General features: G+C 30.6%; 1 protein-coding gene across 5 annotated transcripts in view; it reads left to right on the plus strand.

The window, feature by feature from the left end:
- Positions 1–13,059, plus strand: part of LOC140675376 (uncharacterized) — a 110,028-nt gene that overhangs the window by 64,632 nt on the left and 32,337 nt on the right. For all 5 annotated transcript variants that reach the window (XR_012048388.1, XM_072909809.1, XM_072909810.1 and 2 more), the window contains one exon: positions 12,784–12,997. Coding sequence is in view for 4 of the 5 variants with exons in the window: in XM_072909809.1 (XP_072765910.1) it covers positions 12,784–12,997 (214 nt within the window). In the remaining variant the exon portion in view is untranslated. The remainder of the gene's footprint in view (positions 1–12,783; positions 12,998–13,059) is intronic.

The following is a 13,059-nucleotide window of genomic DNA, read 5'->3' on the forward strand; positions in this document are numbered from 1 at the left end:
AATTTCTATAATAAATCAAATTATTAGCGAATCATGTGTGAATAAGGAAATTAGGGAGAAATAAATTAAATAAGATAGAAGAAAAAATTTTATAAATAAATTATAGGTATTAATTTAAATTAATTTAAATAATAGATAAAATAATTAAGAAGGTTAATTATATGACATTATAAGTAATAATTATATATATTTTAATGTAAGGAAGCATATAAATTTTTGGAAATAGTTTAAGTCTATTAAATATAAAAATTAATTTTAATGAAAACATAAAAAATTATATGTATGATTTATTCTATCAAAATAACCCTTTTATCAGGCATACCATTAAATTAATTTTATTTTGTTAATAGAGATAAAATTTGATAAGAGTAAGGTATAAATAAGAGAAAGATATAAATTTCTATATTTAGGATATGAACCTAAAAGCTTTAAAAAATTAGGTTACTTATTTTAATTTAATAAAAATGTTTTAAGGGTAAAAGAAAAAAAAATTATGAAAAGTATAAAGAAGGATTAAGAAAAATTATAAATTAAATTAATGACTTAAGTTTTAGAAAGTTATATAAATTAAATATCAAAATATTTAATAATTTTAGATTTTTTTTTGGAGAATAAAAATAATGAATAAAAATGTTATTGACTTATAAAATAAAATTTTATTAAATTAATGTTAATTGAAAGTTTAATGGTAATTAATCTAAGAAAAATAATTATATAAAAGTATATTTAATAAGGTTAAATTGAAAAGTAGTAGTAAAATTAAATAGGTAAAATTTATTAAAAAATTAAATATAAGATTAAAATAAATATTTTTGAGTTTTGAGTAGAAATTAATATAAAATTTAATTTAAATGGTAAATAAAAATAATTATAATAGTGATAGGGAATAATAGGATTAATAATAATTTTAAAAAATCTAGATAATTTTTGAATATCGTCGAAGTATACACTTAAACCTAAAAAATGTTGTGGAAACAATGTTAAGTTTCCTCCAATAAATAGATAGATAAATTAAATGTTTAAAAGTAATTTAATAAAATATAGTGACTCACTACCCGATGCGCAACAGCAGAGTTCACTGCACTGAAGCTACGTTGATCTGTAACATACAAATAGAATCCAAATTGTAGAAGCGCCATAAATAATTAACATTTCAAAACTTTATTGTTGTACGTATATTGAATTTTAGTCCATGCATACAGTAATAAGCAGAAATATAATTATATGATTTTATAAATTTTAATTCAATACAATTAAAAATTTTTTATTTAATGCAACTAATTTATTTTGATTTAATAGACAATTAATAAATAAATAACGCTTTCTTACCCCGAGGTTGCTCTGCTGGCGCCCGATATCTCTCTCAGACTTCCGCCTCCTCTCAGGTTGTCAAGGAACAGACAGTTCTAGGTTGATCTGTAACATTTAATAAAATCCAAATTGTAGCAACGTATAAAATAATTAATATTTCCGAAAAAAAATTATTGTACGCATATTTAATTTTGTATTCCATACGTATAATAAGCAGCAAAAATAAAATTATACAGATTTTTAATTTTTAATTTAATACAATTAAAATAAACAGATAATAAATGCTTACTCCAGAGTTGTTCCGTCGGCACCCGATGTCTCTCCTAGACCTCCTCCTCCTCTCAGATTATTCGGATCGTCAGCTACGGTGATCTATAAAAATACAAATTGAAGCTCCTTGAAATTATAGTTCCTAAATAAATAATTCTTAAAAAAAAAAAAAAATATATATATATATATATATATATATAGACGAGAAAAAATTTATTAAAATTTATTGCTACAAAAAAATATGCAAATTTTCATTACCCGTATAGAAAACTTAAATCGTACAGTATAAATATCAAACAAAATAGTGTAACTATATATATATATATAAAAAATATTGGGGTAAAAATACTTTGCGACATCGAAATAAAATCATGGCTGCCGAAGGCAACTTCATACCGACGCCTTTCCGCCCCCCCTCCGACCCTCCCCCCGCCTTTGAAACACCGTTCCTGCGCTGAGTTTATTCCAATTTATCCTCCTCTGGGAGAATAAATTCTTTAATATGTGTAACGTCAACTGTAGAATTTACCCTCGCAATAGTAAAAACCGGGTGAAACCAAACGCAGACCATGAAATATCAATATGTATCGAGGATGCCCTTGGCCGCCATGATTTTGCTTCGATGTCGCAAAGTACTTTTGAATGCCAAAAATGCCGTTGAAATTGCGTGACGTCGTTTTCTCCCGTTCGCTTTAAGTACATCACGCGACCGAAAATCGGATATGTTACGGACTTCTCCGTTAATTAAGATATAATTACCTGTCTCCTGAAATTCTCGGTCGCGGAACCCGAACGTCCGAACACCTCGGAGATCTTCTCGAAAAAGGACTACCAATGGCGGCCGAAGGCAACTTCATACCGACGCCTTTCCGCCCCCCCTCCGACCCTCCCGCCGCCTTTGAAACACCGTTCCTGCGCCGAGTTTATCCCAACTTATCCTCCTCTAGGAGAATAAATTCTTTAATATGTGTAACGTCAACTGTAGAATTTACCCTCGCAATAGTAAAAACCGAGTGAAACCAAACGACGACCGTGAAATATCAATATGTATCAAGGATGCCCTTGGCCGCCATGATTTTGCTTCAATGTCGCAAAGTACTTTTGAATGCCAAAAATGCCGTTGAAATTGCGTGACGTCGTTTTCTCCCGTTCGCTTTAAGTACATCACGCGACCGAAAATCGGATATGTTACAGACTTCTCCGTTAATTAAGATATGAATTACCTGCCTCCTGAAATTCTCGGTCGCGGAACCCGAACGTCCGAACGCCTCGGAGATCTTCTCGAAAAAGAGCTACCAATATGGCGCGAACACCTTGGAGATCTTCTCGAAAAAGGGGTACCAATAGCGTGAACCCGAAAAGTCCGAACACCGCGGAGATCTCGAAAAAGGGCTACCAATGGCGCCAGTCAATCAAGTGCACAGACTTCTATATACAACTAGACCGCTAACTCCGGCAAAATACATAACACCAAAAAATATGTACAAAACTTATGCGCATGCGTCATCATTGGTGGTATGACAGTTACGCTGATTGGTTGAATTTAAAGCAATATATATATATATATTACATGCTACACGCAATGTTTTATGCGTATAATGATATTTTATGAATATCATTAAAAATTGAGATTAAAGATTGAAGATTGAAATTTGACCAATCCAGACAAAGCAATTTTAGTTTCTTTTGTTCTGATTAGTCGAATTATAATCTTTAATCTTCAATCTTAAATTTTCAATTCGTAGTTAGATACGGGTTTAAGAACTTGTATGTTCAGAATGTCATTCTATCTTTGTCATTTACTGAAAATTGAATAAGGACAGATATGTGTTAAGATTTATGCAAGTCGTAACTGATATCTAAAGCTAGATCTACATTAGTCGTATCGTAGTATCGTAACTCGTAAACTGTAAGAAATTAACCAATCACAGTTGAATGTAAGAAGAATAATCGAATATGATTGATCAATTTCTTATAATTTGCAGTGTAAGTTATCGGTTAGCCTGCATAAATCAGCCTTTAGTGTGATGTTTTTAAACGCAACCTTAGAATGCTCAGTCCTTTGTTAAAAAGTGAGACAAGTAAAAGGGAAAAATAAGTACCATCTTTATCTTTGTCTACTATTGGATAGAAAAAAAAGATAAAGATGGTACTTATCTTTTTTCTCACTTGTCTCGTTTTTTTAACAAAGTACTGACAATGAGTATTTCAGTATAGAGTACTGTACGCATGTCAATTAAACATATAGTGCGTCTCACTTTAGAGAAAACTTTATCTGAAATGTTCGCGCGCATTTCTTATTTTTCAAAGCGAATTGTATAGAGTGTCGCGCAAATCGTTGAACGTGTTGTGGCAATGTAAAAAGAAAGGTGTAGCATTCCTGAGGAAGTGCAATAATTGACCAATCACAGCTTTGTATCAAAGCGCCACAGGCGAAATGCAATTATCCAAATGGTTGACCAATCACAGATTTACCTTAAAATTGTCATAATGCGCAATGCAACATCTTGTCTCTTTATATGACCCATGACTGATCTACGAGATATCGGTATTGAAGGTAGTGATTATAGCATAGAGATATAAGAATAGAGGGCATAAAAGATCGGAAAATGCGATAGCGGAATCGCAAGGGATTAGGCTTCGACTCTTTCCGTCAGCGCTCGGCTCTTGTCGCATGCATGGTTAGATAGACACACAGAACCACCTATGCATCGTTCTCTTTCTATTCATCTATCGCGGCCGCTTACGCGCTACCATACGATTCGCGCGCTCTATCTCTTGTTAAATCTCTATGGATTGAAGGTGACATTGGGATCGCACCATGATTTTGTTCATGGTCTTAACAAATTCTCGCGGATATGATCAGCCATCTTGCAAATTATTAGATTAGTGCAGTATACGAGTAGGAGACACATGACAAATGTGCTGCTTAAAAAAGTGAGTAAAATAAAGTAATATACTTAAATATCATTCTGTATTCTCTCTATTGTTATAACATTAGTATTTCAATTATAATTTTATTTGTTTATTTTCTTTTAAAAATTGTCAAGTTTCTGTAACTTTCATTTTATATAATGTAATGATTTCGATATATTACTGTAATTTTTTTACGGTAATTGTGAAGGAAAGTGGTCCTCCTCACCGTTTTTGTTCAAACTTTGTAGTATAGTGTATTTTTGTGTGTAAAATACGAATCTATAAGTTAAAATCGTCGCTCTACAGCAGAAAAAAGTTATAACATGTTGAAAAATGACATTTGCGGTTAGGATTTCTGTCATATAAAAGCGTACCAAATTTGCGTCTCGCAAATGTCATTTTTCAACATGTTATAACTTTTTTCTGCTGAAGAACGACGATTTTAACTTATAGGTTCGTATTTTACACACAAAAATACACTATACTACAAAGTTTGAACAAAAACGATGAAGAGGACCACTTTCCTTCAGATTTATATTTTTTAGTTTCAAAAAATATCATATTGAAAGAACCATGGCTGGGGAGATTGATAGTATCACCAGAAAATACAGTACAGTCACACATTATCAGATTATCCATTTTCTCGCGAAGGTTCGCAGGAAACATTATTGTCACTACAAGAACTACTACTTTAGACTTCAAAATATATTAGAAGTATAAAACGTATAAAAGTAAATCTAGTTACAACTTGGTAAATAGAAATGTGAAGAATTAATTATAATGTAGTAATAAATATATAGATTTTTTTGTAAAATATATAAAATTAAAAATTCATTGACAATTATCGTGAATTAAAATATAAAATAAAAAATTATAATTAATCTTTCATATTTCTACTTACCAACTTATAGCTTGACTTAATTTTATACTTGATTTTCTAGAGTACTTTGAGGTCTAAAGTTCTTGCAGCGACAATAATGGCACTTGCGGATCTTCGCGAGAAAATGGATAATTCGATAATGTGAGTGTATTTTCCAGTGACACTATCAATCCACTCCGCCGTCATTCTTTATTGTCATATTCTCTGAAAATAAGAAAAACAATAAATTTTAATAAATTTTATAAATTTTTTCTCGTCAAACTTAAAATAAAAAATTATTGATCGACATTTATTATGAATTAAAATACAAAATAAATAATTATGTTTTATTTTATTATAATTAAGCTTTCACATTTCTACTTACCGACTTAAAACTGCTAATACCAAAGAAGTCTCATTGTCAGATATATAATTAGATCTAAATTTATCTGAGACTTCTTTAGTATTAGTAGGTTTAAGTTGGTAAGTAGAAATGTGAAAACTTAATTATAATAATTTGAATTATAATTATTTATTTTGTATTTTAATTCACGATAATAATTGTCGATCAATAATTTTTTATTTTTTATATTTCACGAGAAAAAATTTTTTAAATTTATTAAAATTTATTACTACAAAAAAATATGCAAATTTTCATTATACGTATAGAAAAATTAAATCATACGTCGTATAAATATCAAACAAAATGTTCTAACTGTAATAAAATAATATTTAAAAAAAATGATCAACTATATTTATATAAAAAAAAAAGATTTGCATTAACAATAAGAATAAACGTGTATCAGAACAAGTGTAATTTGATTCGTTTACTGAACGAGAATCTACCAAGTAAATGCAAGCAGAGATCACATAGAAAAAGCTTGTATTGAGATTAAAAAGTATAGATTATTTTTCAATATAATATAATAATAAAATCATAATAATAAAATAAAAAAAGGTCCAAAAGAGAGAGAAAAAGAGAGAGAGAGAGAGAGAGAGAGAGAGAAAGAGAGAGAGAAATATATTCGCTAATAACAAAATAGAAATTAAATTATTATAATTTAAAAAATCTTTCTATCTTTCACCTGTACCAATGTAAGTGTGAAACCAATACAAAATGGCTTATCAATCATGTTACTAACGCACATTCTTTCGTTATCAGCATTACGGAGCTCGTGCGTTATCATACCATGTTGATGAGTCTGTACTTCGACCGACTATCATGAGTTCGACATTAGTGATTGTAGTATCGTGTCTTTTGCTTGTCTGTCATATTTTTATGTCAGGTACAGTAAAATTTCATATTAAAGTTTCTCGTCATTGTCTACCAGTCACACTTGCTTTGCATCAACTGATAATAAGAGCATAATATCTTACATATTCATAAGTGTCGTTCACTCGATCAATCAATTTTTGACTCGTCTCTAGTATTTAATCTTTGCGAAATAATTTTCATCATTTGGAGACATTACGCCAATGCTGATTAAACTATACGAAATTGCTCCGAAGGTGCTATCACCACGTCATGTCATTTGATATTTGCATAATCTCCTTTCCCCCCGATCGTAATTACGTATAGCCAGTATTCTCTGAGGTTTGTAAATAGTATTTTAATTAACTAGAATAATGTCAATTTGCAATGCTATTGCATTAGAGAGAAAATCACACAGAAATATATGATAACTGACTAACAGAAAGTATCTAATTTTGTATATTTTCTCGTAAAAACGTCGAAATTTGAAAGATTGAATTATTTCTCATTGCGAATGCTGATATGGAAATTATGACAGTTATTAGAATTTTCGAAATTAAATGCTTCAGTCAAAAACTTTCTTTAGACTAAATTATGAATGGCAAAATCCTCTGTACGTATATAAATGTAGATTCAGTAAACATTCAAATCTTGGCTTGAAACTTGACTTTAAATCTCTTACATTTATGAAACTTGATTATCGTAATTTTCTCATGCCGAGAACATTTCTAAACTCAAAAGTAGATAAACGTTTGTGAAGATTATTATGAATACTAATTAAACTTGTTTTAATGTCTTCTATCTTTGAAAAATTCCGCTTATCTTTTTTTTCACATGTAGCATTAAATACAATTACTACTGTTTGTAATCAATATTGTATGCTTCGCTTAACAGCTTAAAAATCTACAAACAAGTACAAACAATTTTCTTAACGTCACAATATATGACGTCACAAAAAAATAAAAACTGCGGAAATAATTAATCATATAAAATAATAATAAAAATATAAATTTATCAATTTATCTTTTCAATAGTTTCAAAAATTTTTTAAATTATAATAATTTAATTTCTATTTTGTTATTAGCGAATATATTTCTCTCTCTCTCTCTCTCTCTCTCTCTCTCTTTTGGACCCTTTTTTATTTTATTATTATAATTTTATTATTACATTATATTGAGAAGAAATAATCCATACTTATTAATCTCACTACAAGCTTTTTCTATGTGATCTCTGCTTGCATTTACTTGGTAGATTCTCGTCGACCTGTTCACCCGTCAGTCCAACACAATTATATGCAATTGTTGTGAACGCTTTCATATTTCATGCATAAATACAATAGTCTGACATTTCCCAAGACCTGTGAATGATGTTTCATTACTCAGAACATCGCATACGAAGCGGCTACCTTGACCTTATGATAATAAATACGATGGTAGACACGAGTTAATTGGCATAAAAATAGATTTTTTAATACAGCGATTTGATCCGCACAAGTATACAGTCTTTGCAGCAGCTGCTTTTGCATTTGCAATCGGTAAGCACGTGCTCGGTATAATGCGAATTAGTACACAATTTCGCACGGGCGCGACTATTCCGACTATTTACGCGATCCTTTTCCCGAATAATCTCGAATCGTTTTTCGCCGGCGGTGTCAGTTGATAGGAGAGCAACGGTAATTATACGATGTGGTGGATCGAGCATTTTAGTTCCGCTAGCGCGAAACGTTCTCTCAGAACTAATTATGGAGTAATTATAATGCCAGACTTGCGCTCTATATTGTGTTCTATATGTACACGTCGTATCGTGGATATTTCTCTCTCACTCTTTGCAACGACAATACTGAATATTATACAAGTGAAACAACGCTCGATTTATTTGCAAATAAATGCCGCTACAATAATATCCCCGATGTAAATTATCCTTACGAAAAATCTAATTTGGGTTAAATCCATTGTAATTTTTATTTTAAAAATTTATTGATACGATGACAGAAAAGAGATGATTAGAAAGTTGTTTCAAAATTACAGCACATTTTCTTTTCTATATATATTACTAATTTCTAGATAAATTTAAAGAATAAACTTCTCTCAAGTGAAGATTCGATAGAAAGTCATTTGTAGCACCAACTTTCCAACTTTCATTAAATATCTTGGTAATTAAGTCTTGAATTAAATTTTCTCTGCAGCAAAGTAACCAACAAACTCTATTGATCAACTTTTGAGAAATAAGATCTTATTAAAAATTTAACAACGTTTTACACTTTTACAGTTCTATTTATCGAGAGAATTTATTTGTAAATTTTTTTTTAATAAACAATTTCTTCGATTAAAGAAATAAAATATAAGTTTTAATATTCTTGCTAATATTGGATGCTATAGCAATTATTTGTGTTTACATTACTATTACTACTAATTGTATATGAAATTGCGTGCTATTAATATGCATGCCGATCACGCATTTCATTGACAAAAAACACCGACCCCGATAAATTTCGGATCGACTCTTGACGTCAATAAAATCTCTCCAAGGATGACCTACACGGTCTCTATTAATTTTCTGCATTTACTCAATCTCTTGGATTTATTCAGATCGGAAACTGCGTGAACGGAAGAGACCGGAATAATTACTAGTGTCGATGACACAGCTCCCGTAAAACCGATCAGTTAGCATGGCTGATTTTAGAATTAATCTAATTGATTAAATTGATTAAATATACGTTGTCGTTTCCTACAGTAATCGGTTAATTGTGAATCAATAACAGAATGTTACAACCTGAAAATAAACAGCATCTGCTTTTACAGCAATAAACGTTCGTAATAGTCTTTTCGATTTCGATGAATGTCGATAATGTAAAGTAGCAAAAAATAAAATAACATCTTGTGTGTTTGCTACTGCGGATTTAGAGAGTTGGAAACAACTCTTTCAAATTTTTATTACTGTGATTTATTTATTTAAACTTGTACGTTTGTGTGTATACGTGCAATATGTAAAAGAATGTTTTAAATAAAATTATTTTTTAATATTGATAAAAGTTTAGAATTATATATATAAAATTTTAAAGGATTTATTTAATATTTGAAATCGTAAATTTACCTCAGATCCAAATTGCAGTCGATATGAATAGCTATCGCTACGTACATCTGTTTGTTGCAATAGTCAATACTAGTATCATTTTACAGTTAGTACACGATAGTTTAATAGATAGAAATTATTTGACGTTATTCTAGAATAAACGTAGTTATTGTCGTGTTTAAAAGATCTCTTTGTTAAATCCTGTCGTGCTGAAAGAAATAACATGGTTTTTTTGCGATATCTTTTTTGCAAAATGTGATTTTTTTGTACGAAAATATATTCAAGAGTTTTTTGCTTCGGATATCGTACCAGCCTGCATCTATATTTTTATCGACAAAACAATTTTTTTTGCTACTTTACATGTCTTTACGTATCTTTTTTTCCTGAACGCTATTATAAACGCACGCATTATAAAGGCGTCACGCACTGGTAAAATGCAATTACCTGCGCAACGGTGATTTCGCGTGCACGGTAGAGAACAAATTTTTTTACACATCAAGCATGCGAGATAAACGATGTGCAACCGAGGACCACATGTGAAGCTAAATAATCGCACGAGCCTTTCGTCGCCTTTCACTTAAAACTTTTTTCATTCCATAAAAAAACTTTAAAAGAGTAATTCCCTTGTATTCCAACAGCCATAAATCTTGTACCTTCTCTTAAGTTCCTACAAAGGTATAAGTTTTTCTCAGGAACTATATCTTTGTTAAATACAACTGATTTTCGACTTCTTTCCGTTTTTCTTACGGTTGCACCGTAAAACGACGATTTCATCAGTTAATCTAATAGCAGTGGTGACATTATCTAAAATGAGTTATATATATATGTATACACATAGAACGAAAATGCTATGAATAATCCAAAGAAAATACACTTGGTGCACGAACAAGACGATAAGATAAAGAACACGGATTTCAAGAAAGTAAAACTAGATTACCTTTCTTGTAGATAGAAAAATATTCTCGAACCTATTCTTATGAAAAAATGGTTTTCTAAAGCTATATTTATAATGTGTGGAATTTTATCTATAAATATCTTCTGAAAAGGTTTAAAAATATCTTCTTATTGTCAGCAATATTTTTGAAATTTAGATATTTTTGTTAGAAGGTATTTAGAATTATTAATCACTTGAAAAAGATATTTTAATACATTATATTGTTTCTTTCATAAACCGCTTAAATGAGATTTATAAGTTATTTTTAGTAAATATGTTCACCGGATATTGCAAATCTGTAAGCTAGTAGATTACCGTTAACAGTTGATCGTCCCGATTACCGCAGAATTGCTAACGTAATACTTTCCCGCAAGAAATCAAGTACAAGCATGCGAAGTATGACTCCCAGGCATTTCTTCTTTATGTGTGTTAATGACCGGCTCTTTCCTTGAATCATTATAACCTTCCTCTTGTACAAGCGATAAATGACAGCAAGAGGCAAGAGCATTCTGTATAACTATATCTCGAATTAAAATCAAAGATTCATTGAATATATTAGTATGTGTCAAATATTATATATCAAAATATATATATGTATATAAAAAAAAGGGAAAAAAACACAAGTTTTTTTTTTATTTATTTAAATCTTTGATTGAAATTGAAATCTTCTCAATTTTAATTTTCTCAATATTTTCTTTCAGATTCAAGTCGTTTTTTCAGCATGAAAAAAATCAATCTGCACATTTAAAAAATTACATTTACAATGCACATCGAACTGAAGAGTAATTTTGCTTTTGCCTAAATGAATCACCGTAATTTACAATTCGCCAATGAATTAATCGGGCTTGCGTACAACCGAGTATCAGTGCTCTCATTCTTTCACGACGAACACGTCGATTACCACCGTCAATCCTCTCTCGCTTCGAATTAAAACTTTCCACTCGTAGACACAACAAGCGACCGCGATTCAAGCTTGGCGTTTGGATCCAGCTCCATTCGTTGGATGCACGTATGCACACCGACACATACCAACCGCATTAATAATATGTTATGCAACGAACCTCGCGTACGGTTATTAATGACCGAACCTCGAATACGCAGGAATCGGATTGCGTTTAGACATAATACTAACAATAAGCTTACCATGAATGCGAATGCATCTAGCGCTTTCTGCAATTGTTGCGAAAGCTGGAAGGCGAAATTATACTAATTGTTAAACTATGCTAATTGTTCACAATCAATGTGCATTGAAAGTGATAATCCACGCTTACTAAAAATTTACACAAAATATCTTACTTTCGCTGGATTAAACATTAGTAATAAAATTTTAAACAAATATTATTGTTTTGAACCAATTTTACACAAATTTGAAACTTTTGTGCAAAAAATACATCTCTCTTTTTTTCTCGTAATTAAATAAAGTTCTATGTTTTACATACTAATTACATACTAAATAGAGTACTTGTGTTATTACCATTATATAAAATTATATAAAACGTGAATTGCCTAAGTCAGTTGTTATTAAAATATACAGCACACCCGCCACAGCTGTTTTGCAAACAGCTATACGTAAATTGCAAAAGCATGTAGATGTACGAGTATCCTGCGAGTGACGTTATCGTTGTCACTCAATCATGACTCGGTCAAAACGGAGCGCAAAAATTGAAATTTTATTTTTATATGCTCAATAAAATATTTCATCACGTTAGAAGTTAATTCGATTAGCTTTGTTTAATTTATCTCTTTATAAAAGCTTTGTTTAATCTATCTTTTTATAAAATTAGCAAACAAGAGAGAAAACGTTAATTCAACTATTGTTAAAGTATAATATATAGTTTCCTGTGTGTAAAGACAAGCGTACATGCTTTTCTTACTAATCTTTGAAGCAAGTTTATACTATTTTATTAGTATATCTTGCTTATTAATCTTTGAAGTAAGTTTAAATTATAACTACACAAACGCTGTATTAAAAACTTTTGCGTTTCTATTTTATATTTTATGCTGCTTTTCAACTTTGACTTATTATAAAAGTTTTACAAAATAGTGTAAAATGAAACATAATTACATAGAGATTTTATGGAACAAACATGTTCTGACAAATAATACATTCCGCGTTTTACGCAAAAATTAGTTGCAGTTGCGTTAAAAGGTGCAATGTTGTCTTTACAGAATACCATTCGTACGAATACATCCACGATCAACGACAGGTAAACCAACCCGAAGAGACTGAGGAGTCGACAATGGGCTCGAATCTCAGCAGACACAACGGGAAGGGCCTCACTGGTCGGCGCACTCAGTCTTCCGGAAACCTGTGCGATCCTAAGGGAAAGCTCAACAGCATGGGGAAGAGATTGGTGCCCTGTTCCAGCTCGCAGAAAGAAAGGTTAGTCATTAAAAATTATTGTTATCTCTTGCATTTTATTAAAAATAATTTTATATTCTTTT

This window comes from Anoplolepis gracilipes, chromosome 17, assembly GCF_047496725.1.
Source record: "Anoplolepis gracilipes chromosome 17, ASM4749672v1, whole genome shotgun sequence".
Lineage (NCBI taxonomy): Eukaryota > Metazoa > Arthropoda > Insecta > Hymenoptera > Formicidae > Anoplolepis > Anoplolepis gracilipes.